The 23,163-nt window shown below is 46.4% G+C and overlaps 1 protein-coding gene across 9 annotated transcripts in view; it reads left to right on the forward strand.

Moving 5' to 3' along the window:
• Nucleotides 1-23,163, forward strand: part of herc2 (HECT and RLD domain containing E3 ubiquitin protein ligase 2) — a 297,727-nt gene that overhangs the window by 240,677 nt on the left and 33,887 nt on the right. For all 9 annotated transcript variants that reach the window (XM_038818501.1, XM_038818504.1, XM_038818505.1 and 6 more), the window contains 5 exons: nucleotides 1,719-1,834; nucleotides 6,003-6,201; nucleotides 6,483-6,697; nucleotides 12,173-12,350; nucleotides 15,497-15,658. In XM_038818501.1, coding sequence (XP_038674429.1) covers nucleotides 1,719-1,834; nucleotides 6,003-6,201; nucleotides 6,483-6,697; nucleotides 12,173-12,350; nucleotides 15,497-15,658 — 870 coding nt within the window. The remainder of the gene's footprint in view (nucleotides 1-1,718; nucleotides 1,835-6,002; nucleotides 6,202-6,482; nucleotides 6,698-12,172; nucleotides 12,351-15,496; nucleotides 15,659-23,163) is intronic.

The raw sequence follows: 23,163 nt of genomic DNA on the forward strand, positions 1-23,163 counted from the left end.
ATACCCTGTTGTTGGGTCAAAGTCTGTAATTCCCTTCTGACGGTATTGTGAATATATCTACACTACATGAACTGCAGTCGTTCAAGAATACAATTTACCACCACCTTCTCAAAGGCAGTTAAGGATGAGTAGTAAATGCTGGCCTAGCCAGTGATGCGCACATCCTTTGAATTAATTTTTATAAATGGTAATGGAGGGAGAGGCCGCACTTCATTTGCCATTTAGCCGATTGACACCAATTGTCCCTGAGCCCACCAGAATTTAGAGATGACTCCGGGATTAAGTGTGAGTGACACTGCTTTCCCATGTATCCAGAAGGCTGCCAGGAAACCCAGTCAGGTTTGCCTGTGCTTTTCAGGGGTGGGGTGCGTGGTATCCACTGGGAAGGGGGTGGCTGCTAAAAGCCATTGCCCACCCTTGCCTCTGGTCCCCTGTTCTCTCTGCGACACCAGCCTGTCCTCACTCATCTGTGGCCTGGGTTCCTTGGAGAACCTAGGCCTCTCCTTGGTTGTATTACAGACAGCTGCCACTGTTTCTGTCAGGTGGGATTTCTGCCCCTGAGGTACTGAATCCCAGGGCAGTTCTTTGCTGGCCTGTCAGGCACCTGACAGGCCTTCCTCCAATCAGTGGGCGGAACCCACGTCAGTTCAATTAAATTCTGCTTCTGAAATTGTAATATAAGGATGGAACTTGTTTTTTTAAGTTATCCAGGAATCTTCTAATATGTTCGCTCAGGCAAAAAGAATGTTCGCCTTGGTTTCAAAGGGAATGGCGTATAAAAATAGGGAAGTCTTGCTAAAACTATATAAGGCACTAGTTACACCAAACGTGGAATACTGTGAACAGTCTTGGTTCCCTTATCTAAGGAAAGATATACTGGCATCGGAGGCAGTCCAGAGAATGTTCTCTCGGTTGATCACAAGTATGGAGGAATCTTCTTCTGTGGCGAGGTTGAGTAGGTTGGGCCTGTACTCAATGGAGTTTAGAAAAATGAGAGAAGACCTTATTGAGACAGGATTCTCAGGGAGCTTGACAGGGTAGATGCTGAGAGGTTGTTCCCCTTATGGGAGGGTCTCAAACCAAAGGGCATAATCTCAGAGTAAGGGGTTTCCCATTTAAGACCCAGATGAGGAGGGATTTCTTCTCTCAGAGGGTAGTGAATCTGTGTAATTCATTATTGCAGAGGGCTGTAGAAGCTGGGTTGTTAAGTATGTTCGAGACTGAGATAGACAGATTTTAAATCCGAAAAGGAGTCGAGGCTTATGGGATAAGGTGGGAAAATGGAATTATCCCAGTTATGATCCCATTGAATGGAGTTATCTCAGTTATGATCTCATTGAATGGCGGAGCAGACTTAATGGGCATCTTATGGTCTAATCATAATTATCAAGTTGTGTTCTGTGATATTTTTAGACTATTTCATCCATTTTTCATAGTGCATTTGTGCATTATTAGTGATTGACGAAATTTTGGGAATGTTCATACAGATTTTAGCATTCCCTTATCCAAAACTGTTTAATAAACTTAACGATCTTTAACTTCTAATACTATTTTGGTGAGTCAAACCTTTGCTTTGCTGGTAAATAAATACTTTTCACTATTTTGGTTTCTAGCTGTTTCTCAGCTGTTTTGGTTTTTATACACCTACTGAAGTGCAACATGGAAACAAATCCAAACATTATGTCAAATTCCTAAATTTTGCTTTGCATTCGGCACAGGTGGCAAAGAAAATCCGGGAATTAATGACTGATAATGAAAATATGGATGTTCTTCATGAGAGCCACGATGTTTTTAAAAGAGAACAAGATGAGCAACTTGTCCAATGGATAAACAGGTACTGAACGCATAGTGCCATTATTTAAGCACAAGTTAGTAATTGTTGTCATGGCGTTACTACTATGCATAAATTCCATTTAGTATTGATATGTTTCTAAAAATATTTTTGAAGGAATATTTTTCTGACTTTTATGTTCCTAATTTCTTTGGCGTGATCTCAAGAATGGTCGTGACCAACTTGACCCATGATGGCCCTTTTAGTGGAATTATTGAAAAACGGCGACCTGCGATTCTCTGAGCGGCGTGTCGCAAAACGCGACACGCCATTTTGGGGGGGTGGGAGAATCGCGGGGGGGTGCCAGAGCGGCCCTCCCGCGATTCTCCCACCCGGCCTGGGGAGCGGAGAATCGCGCCCTCTATTTCCAAGTTCTACCTAAGATATTAATTTTCATGAATGAAGAGACATAATTCAAACACTTGAAGAGTTCAAACTTGATCAGGAGGAGGTATTGGTTAGGCTGTCTGTACTTAAAGTTGACAAGGCAATGGGATCGGATGAGATGCATCCAAGGATACTGAGGGAAGGGAGAGGGTAAATTGCGGAGGCACTGGCCGTAATTTTCCAGTCTGAGAGTCGGAGTGGTGCCAGAGGGATTGGGGAATGTTACACCTCTGTTTAAAAATGTGTATAATCCCAGCAACCTCAGTTTAACCTCGGTGGTGGGGAAGCTTCTACATGTGATAGTTGAGGCAAAATTAATAGTCGCTTAGGCAAATATGGGTTAAGGAAAGCCAACACCGATTTGTTAAGGGCAAACTTGCTGGAATTCTTTTTCATAAATATGTTTATTGAGATTTTACATTTTCTAAAATAACGTAACAAAGTTACAAAATATTACAACACCGAAAGCGAAGAACGGAAATAAACAAAAATAGTTTAAACCCGCATGAGCACAGGACAGAACAGGAGAGCGACAACACAATTCGCTCAGTAACATCATGAGACAAAACTGAGTGCCCACATCGTCCCACCAGAGACCGAGGGAGAAACAGGATAGGATCATAAAAACATGACAAAATGGTGCACATCCTCTCACTCCACACAGCTCCGTAAACATCGCGGAAGATCAGGATAAACTTCCCATGCCATGATCGGATGCACCTCAACAGCGTTGACTGAACCAATGACCCACCACAGCTTTCTGTTTCTGGATTCCAGACCGCCTGCACTCATGTAGGAGCCAGGAACGGATTTGTCATACTTACCCTTGCAAAAACAAAAGGAACTGCATGGAAACCTCTGATCTATGGGGTGTTACATACATACTACATAACGCAACAGAACTCCAAACTCCAGCCCAAGGGAGAATCACAATTATAAAGAAAGGAGAGAAAGAGAGGACCAGCAACAGATGCAACATGTATAATTCTCCGTTTCTGCGGCTAGGTGGTGACGCCAACATGGGACCCGTGGTGTTTCATGACCGGCAAATCGGTGTGAACCCCTCACCGATTCCGGTACTGGTGAGGGGCTAGCACCGGCGCCGCATGAAACGGCCACAGATCGTGCAGAAAACAGCCGTAGAATGGCCGGGCTGTTGATACGCACGACTGACTACCTGCAGCGGACGTGGCGTGCAACATGGCACCGGCTGTGCGCTGACCATACCCGCAAACTGCGACCCCACAGCCCACCCCCACCAGTCCCCCCAGCCCTCGCTGAAGCCACCACCCGGCCAGCGGCACGGATCTCAGCTGAGTGTGGCGCCGCTGGACACAACCTGCAGTCGCCACACCAGGTTCACAATTTTTGTGAGGACACGTGTCCTGCGTCGTCAGGAACTCGGCACATCAGGGGCGGAGCATCGCGAGTGGGCCAGCCGATTTGGCGTCAGTGGCATTGCGACTGCGTACCCCAACTATAAGGATTATAAAAAACAATAACCAAAAGCAGCAAAACTGAGCACAAATCACATTTCCCGCAATTGACTCAAAATGATCATGCTGACAGGATAACAGGATAGAGATAATCAACGGCACAGGCCATCCTGCTCACATTTCACACCACCCTACCGGAAAAAAGACATCAATAAAAAGTCAACAACAGGGAGTAACGATCCGGATTATCGAAGAACCACAGGGTCAATTGCAAGATAAAGACGTCTTCCACGTCGCATGAGAAGGGAAAGGATAAGGCAGGACGAACGAGCACTCCCAGAATGTCTTGAGGATTCCATTGATCGAAGTACGAGACACCATCACTTCCACTATGCCGTCTCTCCGACGCCCATTCGGTCCATGACCTCAGCTCCAGCTGGGGGAATGATTCCACCCGCTCGGCCACCTCCAACCCCTCGCGGCGAGCATCAAAAACAGGACGAAATAAGACCAGTGATTAATGGACCCTATCAACTCCTGGCCTCACAGACAGGATATTTTGTTGAATCAGTTGCACCCAGCCTCCAAACCAAGATTACTAAAGCATGGAAACTAATTCTTGAACTCAGTCAGGAATTCACCTCCCATCTCCCGCCAAGGACCGGGCTCAAAGGGACATCCTGCCCGGCCCCCATTTCCCAAACCAACCAAGATAACACATGCAGCAGGGTTTTGATGACACAAAGGTGACCCCTAATCAGGTACAGTGCCCTTTCGAGTGCCAATAACCCTCTCATGCGCCTCTACAGCTCTTAAGGTACCGTGCAATCCCTCGAAGTGAGCTCCAACAACCTGCACTGCATAGCAGAGATTTTCAGTCAAGACAACATCTTCAAAGGCGGCCATCATCTGATGCACAGCAATCCCCAAGGCAACTGCGCCACTACCAGCTGGGCCCGACCCCAGCCTACTCCAACCACCACAAAATGACGGGATTAAAAGAAGCGCAGAGCCGGAGCTCGTGAAAACCCAACCGCTTCCGCACTCACATCACTTGACCCCTGCTGGAATTTTTTTAATGAGGAAACATAGAGGGTTGATGAGGATAATACTTTTGATATGGCACACACAAACTTCCAAAAGGCATTTGATTAAGCGCCCCATAACGGATTAGTGAGCAGCGTTATAGCTCATCCAATAAAAGGTACATGGATACAAAATTGAATGCATGACAGGAAACAGCAAGTAGTGGTTAATGGACTGGGTTTGGAGTGGAGCTTTCCAGGGGTCAGTGTTGGGACCTTTGCTTTTCATGATATATATTAATGACCTAGAGTTTAGTGTACAGGACATAATTTCAGAATTTGCAGGTGACATGAAACTTTGAGGCATTGTGGACTGTGAGGAAGATAGTGTAGAACTCAAAAGGACGTAGACATGTTGGTGGAACAGGCGAGCAAGTGGCAGATGAAATTCAGTGTAGAGAGGCACAAAAGGATTTATTTTATACTGTCTTTCCACGTTCTTCCTACCAAAATAAAGAGTACAATTCTGAAGGGGGGTGCAGAGGGGCCTGGGTGTATATGTGCATAAATCATTGAAGATGATAGGACAGGTTGAGGGAGTGGGTAATAAAGCATATCACTTCATTAATAGGGACAAAAAGCATTGGAGTTATGACCAGTTCTGGGCGCCGCACTTTAGGAAGGATGTGAATGCATTAAAGAGTGTGCAGGGCAGGGTAGATGGGAGAAAATGTTTCCATGAAAGGAAGGACCAAGAACACATGGGCAAAAAAGGTAATTTTCAAAAGAAGCCATGACGACACGAGGAAAAACTTTTTCACGCAGCGAGTGGTTAGGACCTGGAATGCACTCCGAGAGTGTGGTGAACGCAGGTTCAATTGAGGCATTCAACAGTTGTCAGCTGAAAAGGAAGAATGAGCAGGGCTTTGGGGAGAAGCTGGGCACTAGACTAGGTTAATTTACTCCTATGGAGTGCCAGTGAAGACGCGATGACCGCATGTTCTAATTCTATGCTATAACCATTCTGCTACTCCATAAAGGCACTCACAGCTGTATAAGATGGAGTCCCTGGGGTACTGTGTAGCAGAGAATCAGTTGACGTATAATTACATCGATGAGGTCATTAGTAGATGTCTAGCACCCATCACGTCTTGGCACCAAGTGTTCAGAATTCAAATTATATTGACAGATTTTAATGGCACATTTACGGACTGAAAGGAAAAAACATTCTGTTCTTCGATATCCTTTTCTTTGGCTGAGAGCAGAGAAAAGCAAACTTGTTAGAAGATGTACAGGTACTTCAACTTTACTTTTATTTGACAGGCGGTCTGATGATTGGACTCTTTCTGCTGGTGGAAGTGGAACTATTTATGGCTGGGGACACAACCACAGAGGTCAGCTGGGAGGTATAGAAGGTGCAAAAGTTAAAGTTCCAACACCATGTGAGGCATTAGCAACCTTAAGACCTGTGCAGTTGATTGGTGGAGAACAGACGTTGTTTGCCGTAACAGCAGATGGAAAGGTAAATTTTCAAATGTCCTTTGTTAATACTGTGTTAATGCTATCCTATTTTGAAGCATACATACACCAAAGTCATTTTTTTGAAGTGTGATAGTGTGAGTAATAAAGCTACAATAGAACCTAGAAAATAATATTTTAACTTTATCTGTAGCAAAATCAGACTGTTTAAACTATTTCACATAGTCTTCAATATTTGATCAGTAATGAATCAAAAGGAATATGATTGTAACGTGATCAAGGTACATTGTATGAATAATATTGATTCTTACTATATTATGTTAGTTGTATGCCACTGGATACGGAGCTGGTGGGAGACTGGGAATCGGAGGAACAGAGTCTGTATCTACCCCGACTCTGCTGGAATCCATTCAACATGTTTTTGTAAAGAAGGTGGCAGTGAATTCGGGAGGCAAGCACTGCCTTGCCTTGTCATCCGAAGGAGAAGTCTACTCTTGGGGAGAGGCAGAAGATGGCAAGCTGGGGCATGGCAACAGGAGGTAAGAGAGAACATTCTGAGGTGGGGATGGGGAGAGGAGCGATATTTGTTACGCTGCTTCTTAATTGTGCCTTTAATAGTATAGAGGCACTGGAGAGGATGCAGGGAAGATTTACAGGGATGATACTTGAGGTATGTGGGTAAACATAATAAGGCAATGCTAGGTCTCCTTTCTCGGATAAAAAGGCTGAAGTCTCTAAAATTATGAAAGGTTTTGAAAGCGTGGATATGGAGAGAACACTTCCTCTTGTGGGGAAGAGCAGAGCTAGAGGCCATCGATGTAAAACGGTCACCAAGAAATCCAATAGAAGAAACCTCTTTACCCAAAGAGTGATGAGAACATGGAACTCACTCCACGGAGCGGTCGAAGCAAATAGTGTTGATGCATTTAAGGGGAAACTAGACAAGGATGTAATGGAGAATAGAATAGATGGTTACGATGGTAGCTTTAGATTAAGAAGCTTTTAGATTAAGTATAGGGGTTGGTTTAGCACAGTGGGCTAAACAGCTGGCTTATAATGCAGAACAAGGCCAGCAGCGCATGTTCAATTCCCGTACCGGCCTCCCCAAACAGGCACCGGAATGAGGAGACTAGGGGCTTTTCACAGCAACTTTATTGAAGCTTACTTGTGACAATAAGCGATTATTATTATAGAAAGATGGCAGGAGATTCGAGTGGAGCATTATAAACATAATTGGGCCAAATGGCCTGCTTCTGTGCTGTACATGCCATGTAATATCAATGAAGGAAACAGCGCAGGTCATGGCCCGCAATGCCTATCCGAGTGAATAGACGTAGGTCTGCATGGTGCCACTAGAAAAAACCATTTAACTTCTCCCCCTCTATTTTGTTAAGTGCTAATGTGGTTTCTTTCCAAGTGCATTGTTATAAGGAGGTAACAGTTAGGGTGAAGGAAGGCAGCGCATGTGGACTTAAAAAAAGTATTTGATAAAGTATCACATATTGGATGGAATTCAACCAAAAAATGACTACATGTTGTTTTGGTCAAGCTTGGCAAGTGCGATATTGTGCCCAGTTCTGAGCACTACACCATAGGAAGGGTGTGTGAAGGCTTTCGAGAGGGTACAGTAGAGATTTTACGAGAATGGTTCCAGGGATGAAGGTTTACCATCATGAGGACTGACTGGAGAAACCAGAGGCGGAAAAGGGAATTGACAGACAAAAGTGATTGAAATCCTGCAGAGTTTTGATTGAGTAAAAAAAAACTTTCCAATCACTGAAGGGTTGATAAGCAGAAGCTGCAGATTTAAAGTGATTGGCAAATGAACCAGAGGAAACAGAAGGAGTGATAAGGCTTTAAAATGCATTGCATTTGCTTAAATGAGTATCTGCCCCCGAGTCAAAAGTTCTGGGTTCAAGTCCCACTCCAGGACATTTGTGCCAATGATGCGATTCAAACAGATTGATAAACTGCCTGTTAATCCTGCCAACGCTTCTTCCCCTTAAGGGTGTGTAAGGATATGAAACAAACAAACAAGCCTGGCTGTATAGGGTAGTGGATACAGATTAAATAGTATCCTTCTAAAAGGAATTGGAGGAATAATATAATCTTTATTAGTGTCACAAGGCTTACATTAACACTGCAATGAAGTTACTGTGAAAATCCCCCAGTCGCCACATTCCTGCGTCTGTTTGGTTACGCTGAGGGAGAATTCAGAATGTCCAATTCACCTAACAAGCGTGTCTTTCGGGTCTTGTGGGAGGAAACTGGAGCACCCGGAGGAAACCCACGCAGACACTGGGAGAATGTACAGACTTCGCACAGACAGTGGCCCAATTACCGGGATGTGGGAAAAGAGGCAGAAAGTGGGACAAATTAGACTGCTTTTCAAAAGAGCCGGTGCAGACTTGATTTGCCAAATAGCCTCCTCCTGTGATGTAATGTTCTATATTTCTGTGTTGCCCTTGAGGGAATTGGAAAGAATCCCCTCCCACAATAAATAGGGTGAAGCCCACACAGCAGCGGATTAGTTCATGGACTCTGTTCAAGGAGAAAACTAGACCTCGCCATACATCAAATAATTGCTTTGTGTGACCATTACTCAATGCCGCTGCCTTAGAGTTATTATCTAACTTGAGCACGGCGACTGAAACAGATTAAATACCTAGTGCCCCTTTGCTAGAAGTTCTATGTAATAGCTTGTTTCTGGTGCTAGCACTTTTTATCTAAAATAAGATTGGGCGTTTTTTTCATACAGTAAAGTTCCACCTTTTCATGAATTCCTTGTTCACATATTCGCCTATCCGTGCCAAAGCCTTTTTTTCCCCACTTTCCTCTATCCGAGGAAAGGCAGCAATGACAGAGCCCTCAACACATTTTAATGGAAAGATGGTGTCCAAGTCTCTGGAGGCGGATTTCCCTGGCTGTGGGCATTTAATTATTTTGCGAAAGCACATTTCCGACAGGGGTGAGAAGCAGTGCGTGGAATGTTTGCAGCTGAAATGCAGCCCGAACGGAGAGATTGACCTGGATATGTCTGAATGTCTCGGCCCAGAGGTGCAATGACGGCTCTGATGTTCACAAGGGGGTGAAAGGTTTTTGGGGATGGGCAGTAATGTGGCGATGAGGTTACAATCAGATCAGCCATGATCTTCCCGAATAGCAGAGCAGACTCGAAGGGGTAAGTGGCCTCCTGCTCCTAATTCTTAGGTTTTTTTTCTACCAATTTTGAGGTGAATCATTTTTTTCCCGTCCATAATTGTAAATTTGTTCACAATTTACATTGATGATTTGGAGTTGGGGACCAAGGGCAATGTGTCCAAGTTTGCAGATGACACTAAGATGAGTGGTAAAGCGAAAAGTGCAGAGGATACTGGAAGTCTGCAGAGGGATTTGGATAGGTTAAGTGAATGGGCTCGGGTCTGGCAGATGGAATACAATGTTGACAAATGTGAGGTTATCCATTTTGGTAGGAATAACAGCAAACGGGATTATTATTTAAACGATAAATTATTAAAGTATGCCACTGTGCAGAGAGACTTGGGTGTGCTAATGCATGAGTCACAGAAGGTTGGTTTACAAGTGCAACAGATGATTAAGAAGGCAAATGGAATTTTGTCCTTCATTGCTAGAGGGATGGAGTTTAAGACTAGGGAGGTTATGTTGCAATTGTATAAGGTGTTGGTGCGGCCACACCTGGAGTATTGTGTTCAGTTTTGGTCTCCTTACTTGAGAAAGGACGTACTGGCGCTGGAGGGTGTGCAGAGGAGATTCACTAGGTTAATCCCAGAGCTGAAGGGGTTGGATTATGAGGAGAGGTTGAGTAGACTGGGACTGTACTCGTTGGAATATAGAAGGATGAGGGGGGATCTTATAGAAACATTTAAAATTATGAAGGGAATAGATAGGATAGATGCGGGCAGGTTGTTTCCACTGGCGGGTGACAGCAGAACTAGGGGGCATAGCCTCAAAATAAGGGGAAGTAGATTTAGGACTGAGTTTAGGAGGAACTTCTTCACCCAAAGGGTTGTGAATCTATGGAATTCCTTGCCCAGTGAAGCAGTTGAGGCTCATTCATTACATGTTTTTAAGGTAAAGATAGATAGTTTTTTGAAGAATAAAGGGATTAAGGGTTATGGTGTTCGGGCCGGAAAGTGGAGCTGAGTCCACAAAAGATCAGCCATGATCTAATTGAATGGCGGAGCAGGCTCGAGGGGCCAGATGGCCTACTCCTGTTCCTAGTTCTTATGTTCTTATGTTCTTATGATGATTGTCTCTTTTTAAAATTTCCAATACACCTTGTATTGCTCATCGGCCTCACCTGCCTGTCATACACAAGTACCACAGTTTGCTGCACAACTGCACAAACCAATATTGCCCTTGCATTGCTAAAACCGATCCCATTGAACAGTATGTTCATCGTTCTCAATTTTACCATTTGCAAGTTTTACTGGTAGCGTAACCACGTAAATCGTGGGACTTTACTGTGTTTTAAGTACATTGTTTTCCACTTCTCTTCCATTCTAAGTTAACTATTGCCATATAAATTCCAGTTAGCCAGAAAATTCCCCGAATAAACAGAGTTAACGTTTCGACTCTTCTTCAGAGTCGAAATGTTAACGCTGTTTATCTCTTCACAGATGGTGCTAGACTTATTCGACACAATTTTTTGGGCTCGCTCAATGTGTGCACAAATCCCGTTACGGCCGCTAACACTCGCGAGCAGGCCGCAACGAGATTTGCGTCAGCAGGATCTCAGAATGAGAAGTTCCCTGCGCCCCACTGCCGGTGACATGATTTTCTGGGCGTGAGCCTGATTTCTATCTAGCCAAATATCATTAAACAGTTTTACGCCGTACCTTCCAGTCCCATGTGATGTTCCCCCAACTTGGCGGTGTGACGTCACGCTGGCACGATTCACTGCTGGTTTTCAAAAGCCGATCGAGATGACCACGTCAGGGAGCGGAGGTGCCTGGACGCCTCGGGGTTGAGAGTCGAGGCTGGCAGTGCCCCAGCACCCTCACAGTGCCAGGGGCACTGGAGACCGTGCCGGGGGAAAATCCAACCTCCAAAGGAGCTTTCCTTTGTCTGGTGGGGGGTGGGGGTGGGGGGGGGGGGGGGGGGCATGCCAGCAAACGAGGTGGAGGGGGGGAGGTGTAGGGAAAGAGAGCCCCAGATACTATCCTTCACCCAAAAGCTTGTTGGGGGGGCAGGTGGGGGAGAAGTTCATCCGTGGCCATGGGTGGCAGGGAGTGAAGTATATTTTTAGCGCAGATCGAGGCGCCATTAAAGATGGCGTCCAATCTCTGTGTAGCCGGTCTATGAGGTCCCTCCCCGCCAGAGTGACGGTACAAAACACACTCACCGGGATTTCGGTCACAACCTGACACTCGGCCATTTTTTCAGAAAATTCCACCTGTTGAGTTTTTTCAGCATTTCTTGTTTTTATTTAAGTTTTCCAGTATCCGCAGCATTTTGCTTTTATTCCGGTTAGCCAGACTTCTTTGCTTGTTTCATATCTTCACACACACTTTTTCCAGAATGGTGGGGTAAGCATTGGAAGGATTAGCAGGCAATTTGTCAATGTGTTTGAATCGCATCATTGACAGCCCTTCCACGGCCAACAAATCCTGGAGTGGGACTTGAACCCAAAACATTTGACTCGGAGGAAGGTACCCACTGAACGAAAAGACCTCGAGTTATCTAGGTGAAGCAATCGATGTGGGCCACTCTTTGCTGTAGCTATTGCATGCGATGCTGCATTGTTGGCTGATAAGGGTTACAATTCTGGTTGGGTGAGCTGGTCCCATGTCGGTGGCACTTTCTTCACAGCAACATGTCACAGCTTGTTTCCATGATGAGCTTCATCATATAATCCAGCTAACTTGTCCAGTTTTGACTGATGGATGGGTTTTTGACCTTTGGGATGGAATAAATGTTACTAAATGGCCATTTTAACGTTGAGAACCTCTGTGGAAAATATGTTTATTTTATTTTATTTTTGCCTCTTGCAGTCCCTGTGACCGCCCTCGTGTTATTGAATCACTGCGTGGTATTGAAGTAATTGATGTTGCTGCCGGAGGAGCACATAGTGCTTGCATTACTGCAGCAGGAGAGCTTTACACTTGGGGCAAAGGCAGATATGGGAGACTGGGACATGGGGACAGTGAAGATCAGCTGAAACCAAAGTTGGTGAGTACTACTCATTAAAAGCTAAAACAGTGATGATGACGATGGAAGTAAATTCTTGTTCCTGGTTTGTTTTATGCATTTATTGTGCTAAAAATCCAAAACAATTTATGTCCATATGTTTACCCTGTTCTCCAAATATAGCATTCTAGAGTTAAACCTTATATCACATGTCTGTGATTTTATTTTTCCCCCCAATACATCATTCTTATTTCCTTTCAGCTGTTTAAACAACTTTATTCATTTCACATTTCAATTTCTTTGTGTTGAAAGTGTGCAAAATCCCAAATCCCACCCCACCCGAGTGCGTTACCTTTGCAGTCTTGCCAATGAATGGTGCAACGCTGCTCACAACTCCACACACACACTTATAGAACAGGCCAGAGGATGTCTGAAATTGCACCTCAGATGCTTGGACTGCTCAGATGGCTCACTGCAACACACTCTGAGGAGTGTTTTCCCCATCACTGCAGTGTGCTGTGCCCTTCACAATCTGGCTATGTAAAGAGGTGAGCCCTTGCTGGAAGATGAACTGAAGGAGGATGAGAGCTCATTGGAGGATAAAGATGTGGAGTTCTAGGAAGCTCAAGGGAGCTGTTGAGGGACAGTATGTGTGCACTGATGCGATGTTGGAAGGAAGACATGAGAGACGTGCCCATGATACTTTAGTTGCTGACAGGTTTGAGGAAGAGTAGCATTAAGTGAGGACATATGATCACATCTCCCCATGCCCTCAAAGCCATTCCCTGTCATCTCCGAGGATGGCTACACAATTGCTGAGAGAGCGAGTCTGCATTTGCATTTGTGTGTTCTGGCCTCATGACTCATTCGGAAATGACCTCTGCTTTGTTCGGCACTGCCCTGCTGACGCGCTCACGCTGTGAATTTGTAATCCACTGAGGAACAAGTTTTTAAAAAAATAATATTTATTGAAAAATTTTGAATTTATACAACAACATCAAACCATACTAAAATACCAACAATAACAATAATGACAACAATCATGAACCTTCGCCCCTCCTTAGTGAACAACCCAACATATTAACAACAACTTAAATTAACACAATGTTAAGTTACATAACCGTAGCGGAAAAAAAATAGAAACTATAATAAGGAACCCCCCCCCTCTCTCTCTCTCTCTCTTCTCCCCCCCCCCGGGTTGCTGCTGCTATTGACCAAGATACCTATCTTTGAGCCAGGAAGTCCAGAAAAGGCTGCCACCGTTTATAGAACCCTTGTACTGATTCTCTCAGGGCAAATTTGACCCTTTCCAACTTTATAAATCCCGCCATGTCATTGACCCAGGTCTCCACACTTGGGGGCCTCGCATCCTTCCGCTGCAGCAAGATCCTCCGCTGGGCTACTAGGGACGCAAAGGCCAGGACACCGGCCTCTTTCGCCTCCTGCACTCCCGGCTCCACCGCAACTCCACAAATTGCGAGTCCCCACCCTGGTTTGACCCTGGATCCAACCACCCTTGACACCGTCCCCGCCACCCCCTTCCAGAATTCTTCCAGTGCCGGGCATGCCCAGAACATATGGGCATGATTCGCTGGACTCCCCGAGCACCTGGTGCCCCTGTCCTCACCCCCAAAGAACCTACTCACCCTAGTCCCGGACATGTGGGCCCGGTGCAGCACCTTGAATTGGATGAGACTAAGCCTCGCACATGAAGAGGAAGAGTTGACTCTCTCCAAGGCATCCGCCCAAGTCCCGTCTTCTATCTGCTCCCCAAGTTCCCCCTCCCATTTAGCCTTCAGCTCCTCCACTGACGACTCCTCCACCTCCTGCATTACCTTATAGATGTCAGACACCTTCCCCTCTCCGACCCACACCCCCGAAAGCACTCTGTCCATCGTCCCCCGCGAGGGCAGCAAAGGGAATCCCTCTACCTGTCGCCTAGCAAACGCCTTTACCTGCAAGTATCTGAACATGTTCCCTTGGGGAAGCCCAAATTTATCTTCCAGTTCCCCCAGGCCCGCAAACCTCCCGCCAATAAACAGGTCCCTCAATTTACTGATGCCCACCCTTTGCCACCCCCTAAATCCCCCATCCTTGTTCCCCGGGATGAACCGATGATTGCCACCTAATGGAGCCTCCATCAAGCCCCCTCTTTCCCCCCTATGCCGTCTCCACTGTCCACTGAGGAACAACAGTGATGCAGGATGAGTTTGATGTTTTCGCCACCGTTTCGCCACTGCCGCGACTGAGATGAGAACCATCCTTGGGATCTCATCCAAAAGTGCATGTCTTGGGTTCAGACACTACTACTGAGGGGATCCAAATGCCACTAGAATATCAATGCTGCTGAGTTGCCCTCACTCATTGCTGTCTTTTGAGGAAGAAGGCTTAGAAACAGTCGCATAATCAAGATTTAAACTCTTGGACAACACACAAGGGTACGGAGACAAGTTCAACTGAGGTTCACATCACACAAACGGCAATCTCAGATGGGACACTTGTAACTGAGTGGGAGGATGGGCAAATCTCAACATAAGCGGATTCCGAAGTATGAATCCATGACACCTTCAGTTGACCAGAACATTTACCTACCCATCAAATGATTTGACATTAGACTCACACTTATTATTTTCAATGTCATCCTTGCTTGAAAGTGAAGGAAAGGAAAGGAAAAGGGTAAAAGTAATTTCTATAAGACCAAAGCAAACCACTGTTGCTGGGGTTCGTTTATTTTTTGATCAGCTAACTGGGCTTCGGGTGCGAAGAAACCTAATCACCCTGCTTGAGTTTACAAATCACACTCCTTGGCTTTGACTCCTGTCAAACACACCAGGCAGACATCTTTCATGTATGCCATTGATCAGGTGGCTCAAGAAGGAGATCAAAGCAAATTACTGTGGATGCTGGAATCTGAAACAAAAACAGAAAATACAGAACAATCACAGCCAGTCTGACATCTGTGGAGAGAGAAAGGGTCAGACTTGAAACGTTGGCTCCCTTTTCCCTCCTCCAATGCTGTTAGACCTGCTTCACTTGCCGTCATTTTCTGTTTTGCCTCGAGAAGAATAACCTGTCTTTTTTTGTTACTCCGCATACTACAACCATAATTAGTGGTATCCAATTGAATACATTTCATTCTGGTGCACAGTTGTTCTCCCATTGAAATTGAAATTGTGTTTGTTTCTCAGGTGGAAGCACTGCAGGGTTACAGGGTCATTGATGTTGCATGTGGAAGTGGAGATGCACAGACTCTTTGTCTGACCGATGATGACATTGTCTGGTCCTGGGGAGATGGAGATTATGGAAAACTTGGAAGAGGAGGCAGTGATGGCTGTAAAGTTCCAATGAAGGTACAGAGAGTTTACTGGTTTATCTTCAATTTGGATAAATTCAGACGCACCTGATATCACGGCGAGAAATTCATTCTGCATCGGCTGAACCTCGATTCACGGGGCAGAAAATGGCAGGGTCTCACTGAAGATCAATGGGAAGGGGAGGTTCCAATTCCCCATACCCTGTGGTATTTGTATGGATGTGTCTGAGGAGTGCTATGGGGACTGAAGGAAGCACTGTTGCTACTCTTGGCTCGCAAGCAGTGCTGTAAAGGCATTTTGCATCTCCTGATGTTCACAGAATCACAGAATACTACAGTGCAGAAGAGGCCCTTTGGCCCATCGAGTCTGCACCGACGCATGAAAGGCCCTGACCTGCTCACCTAATCCGACTTGCCAACACTTGGCCCATAGCCTTGAGTGTTATGACGTGCCAAGTACTCATCCAGGTACTTTTTAAAAGATGTGAGGCATCCCGCCTCTACCACCCTCCCAAGCACTGCATTCCAGACCGTCACCACTCTCTGGGTAAAAGTGTTTTAATAATAATAATTTTTATTGTCACAAGTAGGCTTATATTAACACTGCAATGAAGTTACTGTGAAAAGCCACATTCTGCCGCCTGTTCGGGTACACAGAGGGAGAATTCAGAATGTCCAATCCACCTAACAAGCACATCTTTCGGGACTTGTGGGAGGAAACTGGAGCACCCGGAAGAAACCCACGCAGGCACTGGGAGAATGTGCAGACTCCGCACAGACAGTGACCGAAGCCGGGAATCGAACCTGGGACCCTGGTGCTGTGAAGCAACATTGCTACTCGCTGTGCTACCGTGCCGCCCACGAAAAAGTACCTGGATCTGCACATTAAGTGCTGGAAGCTACAGAGTTAGGGATCGGGTGCAGGAAGATGGGATTAGAAGAGGCACCTAGGTGTCCCTGGGCTGGCATGGATAAGATGGGCTGAATGACCTACTCTGCTGTAACTTTTTTATGATTCTATGAATGCAACTGAGCAAGTGACATCGAGAGTGAAATAAGTAATATTTGTTTTCAAATCTTCGTGTCAAGCCTGGAGGAGCTGCTCCTGCCTCCACTGCATGCCTGAGAACCAGAGTGGAGCCATGATTCACGTCCTCCTTCCTGTGCTTTGATACATAGTCATACAGCATAGAAAAGGCCCATCGGCCCATCTCTGTCTGCTCCGGTCAAAAACAACCACCTGACTATTCTAATCCTATTTTTCAGCACTTGGCCCATAGCCTTGTCTATCTTGGGATTGCAAGTGCACATCTAAACACTTCTTAAATGTTATACGGGTCTCTTCCTCCACCACCCTTTCAGGTAGTGAGTTCCAAACTCCCACCACCCTCTGGGAATTTTTTCTTTCTTCCTCACAACCCCTCTAAACCTCCTGCTTTTATCTAAAATCTATGCAGGTCATTGATCCCTCCACCAAAGGGAAATGCTTCTTCCTGTCTACTCTATCAATGCCCCTCAATTTTGTTTCTTTTTAACTTTTTTTTATAATACCCAATTCTCTTTTTCCAATTAAGGAGCAATTTAGCGTGGCCAATCCACCTACATCTTTTTGTGTTGTGGGGATGAGACCCACACAGACCCAGGGAGAATGTGCAAACTCCACACGGACGGTGACCTGGGGCCGGGATCGAACCCTGGACATTGGCGCTGTGAGGCATCAGTGCTGCGCCCCTCATAATTTTATACACCTGTCACCCCTCAATCGCCTCTGCTCCAAGGAAAACAATCCAAGTCTATCCAAGCCATCTTCATCACTAAAATTCTCCAGCCCAGGCAACATCCTGGTAAATCTCCTCTTCTCTGCACCCTTTCCAGTACTATCACATCTCTCCTGTAATGTGGATTCCAGGACTGCACACAATACTATTATCTAGCTGTGGCTTAACCAATATTTTATGCAGTTCTAGCATAACCTCTCTGCTCTTATGTCTTGGCTAATGAACGCAAGTGTACCATATGCCTTCTTGACTACTTTATCCACCTGACTTCCGGTGACGGCGAGCAGGAGGCAGCCGCACTTTGGAGGGCTCCCGCTTGGGAATAGAATTGTCGGGGTTTTAATGCCCGGTCCCAGGGGCAACGGATGCTGAAAAGGTTGTAGGAAGACGCAGTGAAGAGAAATGTCCAAGTTTTCGAAAAAAACTGCCGTGAAAAAGTGGGCTAATGAAAGTCCACCATTGAGCGGAAAAGTCGGCGTGGGAACTGTACGGAAAGTGGAGGCTGGGCACCAGGGGAGGCCGCATTTCTCATGGCAGAAGGAATGACCAAGGTGATGGCCGTGGAACTTGAAAAGCAGTTCACAAAGCACATGGAAGCGATGAAGAAGGAGCTGGGGACGGTATTGAAAGTGCTGGTGGAGGAGGCGATTGCCCCCGTGAGGGCAGTGGTATCGAGCGCAGCGGCGGAGGTGCGGGAGCAAGGTGAGACACTAAAGGAAGTGGAAGAGGCATTATCGCAGCACAGTGATCAACTCACCTCGATGGAGAAGGAGCTGCGGAGGGTGATAGAGACCAACATGGGTGTGCGAGCCAAAATGGAAGACCTGGAAAACAGATCCAGGCGGCAGAATCTGAGAATCATTGGTTTGCACACCTAGGGGTGGATGGCCCGAGGCCGACGGAGTATTTTGCCACGATGTTGGCGGAGCTATTGGGGAAGGGGGACGATCTCTCTTAATACGAATTGCATCGGGCTCATAGGTCATGGAGGCCTATCCCAAAGACGAGTGAGCCACCAAGAGTAGTGACTATTTGTTTCCGTAGGTACAGCGTGAAGGAGAAGGTCCTGTGCTGGGCAAAGCAGAAGCGGGTGGTGCAGTGGGCTGGAGCTGGTATACGCATATACCAGGACTTTCCGGTGAAGTTGGTGAGGAGGCGGGTGGCCTTCGGCCGGGTGAAGAAGGCACTGTACAACAGCAAGGTGCAGTGAGGCATAGTGTATCCAGCTAAGTTGAGGGTGACCTACAAATCCAAGGACTTTTATTTTGGGACGGCAGAAGCGGTGGAGGGGTTTGCGAAGGCAGAAGGACTGTGGCAGAATTGAGAAATGGGACTGAGAGCTGGTTTTGTACTGATGTAGCCTCATGTACCTTTATTTTTTCACTACGTGTTGGTGTAAATGAGTGGACGCTGTATATTTGGACAAGGGAAGAGTTGGGACTTTTATTTGCAATGATGGTTCTTTGGGGCTTGGGTGTGTATGCTGGGGTTGTGTGTTAAAGGGGATTTCTTTGTTTCCCTGGGACCGGACAGAGGAGAAGGAGACCCGGGCGGGGGCCTCCACGCTGGCTGGTTTATGCCAGCCAGTGAACGGGAGTGAGGTGGGGGGAGGGGCTGCGGCCATCGAAGCCTGGTAGAACAAGTTTCGATGAGTCTAGCCGGGGTAAAAAGTTGGGGGAAGGAACCAGTGCTGGGGGAGGCGTTTACAAGAGGAAGTGGAGGGGAGGCATCTATGTGTGGGATGGGGGGGTCTACAATTCATGGGAGCCATTCACAGTACACTTTCGGGGATTGGATGGCTTTGAATATTTGGTGGGGGGGGGGTTGGACTATATATGCTAATGGTGACCATGGGCGATTCCTGATTCCTTTTTCTTTTTTTTTCTTGGGAGGTTTTGTTTTATTTGATGTTTATATTGTCATGCGTGCTGTTGTTTGGGGGTTGGTGGGAGGATAGGATCGTTGTTGTTAATAAGCGGATTGACATTGTATTCGTTACCGCTTACTGTTCGTTGGTGGGGTGTAAATTTTGAAGAAAATGTGGAAAAGGAGAATGAAAATATATATTTTTTTAAATCTACTGCATCCACCTGCTCTGCTACCTTAAGGGACCGGTGTACATGCACACCAAGATCCCTCTGATCCTCGATGCTTCCCAGCGTACTGCCATTTATCATGTATTCCCTTGCCTTGTTTGTCCTGCCTAAATGCATCGCCTCACACTCATCCAGATTGAATTCTATTTGCCACTGATCAGCCCATCTGATCAGCCCGTATCCTCCTGTAATCGAAGTCTATCCTCTTCACTATTTACCATCCCATCAATTTTTGTAATTTCTGCAGTCTTAAGTGATCGACCTCCCCTACATTCATATCTAAATCATTTATATAAACCGCAAACATCAAGGGCCCCAAAACTGATCCCTGCGGAATCCCACTGGATACAGGCTTCCAGAGAAACATCCCTTGACCGTCACCCTCTGCTTCCTGCCACTTGGCAATTTTGGATCCAATTTGCCAAATTTCCTTGGATCCCATGGGCTCTTATCTTCGCTATGAGTCTTCCATGTAGGACCTTATTAAAAGCCTTGCTGAAGTCCATTTCCCTCATTGACACACCTGGTCACTGTAGTGATATTCAGATATCAATATGCATGATCAATGTATGTAAATGTAGTATAGTAATTTCAACACTAGATGGCTCACAGTCAGACACTGTGAGAACTGACTTCCCGCCTTTTCTAAGTCAGATGGCGTGATGATGGGATTCAGAACAGTGAACACGCAAGACATAGAATAGGTAGAGTGAGAGAAGTTGGAACTAGTTTGTTATAATAGGGTATAGTTATATAGTTATCTGTATTGTACTTTAATTCTTTATTGTTAGTTTAGTATTAATTAAAAGTATTCAGTTTATTATTTTATTACTCATTAAATAGTTCATCTTTCAACAAGAAGACTATTGGTCATTTTATCATCCTGGTGGATTCAAGAGTGATATTTATATTTTAGATAAGTCACTATTTAAAATATATCAGTCACCTCTTCAAAAAAATCAATCAAGTTGGTCAGACACGACCTCCCCTTAACAAACCATGCTGATTTCTTGATTAATCCCTGCCTCTCCAAATGCAGATTATTTCTGTCTCAGAATCGCTTCCAATAGTTTCTCCAGTTAGACTGACTGGCCTGTAGTTTCCTGGTTTATCCCTTCCTCCCTTCTGCATGTAATCTACTTCCCTTCAGTTTGTGCAGTGCATGATTGCTGAGATTGGTACCCCTGGGGTCTTTCCCTTGGTGTAGGGTCTAACATTTTAAACTCTCAGCATGGCCTTCTGCGCCCTTCCATGCCTTTGATTATAGAACAAACCACAAGTACTGGTTATTGTTCTCTCTCTCACACACACTCTCTTTCTCACACTCTCTTTCTCACACTCTCTCTCACACACTCTCTTTCTCACACTCTCACACTTACACTCTCTCACACACTCTTTCTCACACTCTCTCACTTTCTCTCTCACACTCTCTGTCTCTCACACTCACTCACACTCTCTCCCTCTCACATTCTCACTCTCTCTCTTACCATCTCTCACACTCTCTTACTCTCTCTCACACTCTCTTACACTCTCTCTCACTCCCTCCGTTATTGTTGCAAAATGTAGCTGGTTGACCCTCAAGCTTAGCATTCTTCAGTTAAAGCAGCGCAACCTTCTCACAGTAAAGTAAAATACTGCGGATGCTGAAACCAAAACAAGATGCTGGAAAATCTCAGGTATGGCAGCATCTGTAGGGAGGGAAAACAGAGGTAACGTTTCGAGACTGTTTGACTCTTCATTAAAACTAAATAGAGGGGAAATGGATTGGATATTGGTTGTAGAGTGTTGTAGTAAGCACCTTTCTATTTGATTATATTTATATATATGTCTTTAAGAAATGTGAGCATAGACTTGTGTGGGTTTTCAGTATCGGTACAAGGAGCTTGTGTACAGTGTATAATTGCTGCTGGTGTCTGAAGTCGAGCTGTTCTATTATCTCTATTTTCATAAGTGAAGAAGATTGAATTTTTACAACGCGTTCAACTACCTTTTTGTGGTCAAGTTATCACATCCTTTTCCATAGAATCCCTACAGTGCAGAAAGAGCCATTCAGCCCATCGAGTCTGCACTGACTGTCCCAAAGAGCACTCTACTTAGGCCCATTCCCCTGTCCTATCCCTGTAACCCCGCGCATTGATCATGGCCAATCCACCTAACCTGTACATCTTTGGACTGTGAGAAGAAACCGGAGCACCCGGAGGAAATCCACACAGACACTGGGAGAACGTGTAAACTTCACACAGTCCGGAATCAAATCCAGGTCCCTGGCGCTGTGTGACAGCAGTGCTAAGCACATTGCCATCGTTCTGCCCGTGGACGGTGACAAGAATTAAACAGGCCTCGACAGATTTGAGCAGCGTATGCAGAGTAGGTAGCTTGCAATGTAGACGATAGACGAGAGATCTACCCCATGGCCGAGGGGGTGTTGTTTTCTGAGTTTGCTGAGGAGAATCATGTTGCTGGCACCATGGCTGTGTTCAAGACTATCAATGAGTTTGTGAAGGGGCACGAGAGCTGGACGGAGTATGTGGAAAGATTGGGAGACTTTTTTTTCCTGGCAAATGGAATTGCAGATGAGGCTAAACAGTGTCCAATTCAAGTGTGTGTGGGGCAAAAGCTTACACGTTAATGGCAAATTTAGCAACACGATGGCGACATTTCATTTGCAGATTTAGTTGCACTTGTTCAGAATTCCCACCATCCTATGCCATCTGTTATTGCCCAACATTTCTAAGGTACACGGGTGAGACTGCACCATTACTGGAGCGTTAGAGGTGGACAGTGCATATAACAGCCAACAAGCAAGAACATGGGCCAGGATTCTCCCCTACCCGGCGGGGTGGAGGGTCCCAGTCTCCACACCTCTAGGGGCTAGGCCCGCGCCGGAGTGGTTGGCGCCACGCCGACTGTTGCCAAAACCGGCGGCAACGGCCTTTGGCGCCGGCTGGCTGGCATCAGGGCTGGCCGAAAGGCCTTCGCCGGTTCGCGCATGCGCCGGTGCGTCAGCGGCCGCTGACGTTACCACCGGCGCATGCGCGGTAGGGGGGTCTCTTCCGCCTCCTCCATGGTGGAGGCCGTGATGCCGGCGGAAGAAAAAGAGTGCCCCCACGGCACTGGCCCACCCGCCGATTGGTGGGCCCTGATCGCGGGCCAGGCCTCCGTTGGGGCACCCCCCGGGGTCCGATCGCCCCGCGCTCCCCCCAGGACCCCGGGGCTCGCTCGCGCCACCAATCCCAACGCCACCAGAGGTGGTTGAAACCACGTTGGCGGGATTGGCCTGTCAGCGGTGGGACTTCAGCCCATTGCGGGCCGGAGAATCGGCGTGGGGGGCACGCCGATCGGCGGGGCGCGATTCCCGCTCCCGCCGATTCTCAGGTGGCGGAGAATTCCGGCCTCGGCGGGGGCGGGATTTACGCCGACCCCGGGCGATTATCCGACCCGGTTGGGGGGGGGGGGGGGGGGGGTGGTTGGAAAATTACGCCCATGGTTCCTGGTAATAAAAGGGCATGGCCTAGTCTACTCGAGCGTGGCTGGCTTAGGAAAATTCAGTTGAACTGGGGTGAGATAAAGCACACAAGTGACAGAGGACATCATTCAGAAATATCATGAGGTATTCAAAGACGAATTGGGTACATTGGGGGGCACTGCATTTGTTTGTGGATCCTCCT

Source organism: Scyliorhinus canicula, chromosome 14 (genome assembly GCF_902713615.1).
Source record: "Scyliorhinus canicula chromosome 14, sScyCan1.1, whole genome shotgun sequence".
NCBI lineage: Eukaryota > Metazoa > Chordata > Chondrichthyes > Carcharhiniformes > Scyliorhinidae > Scyliorhinus > Scyliorhinus canicula.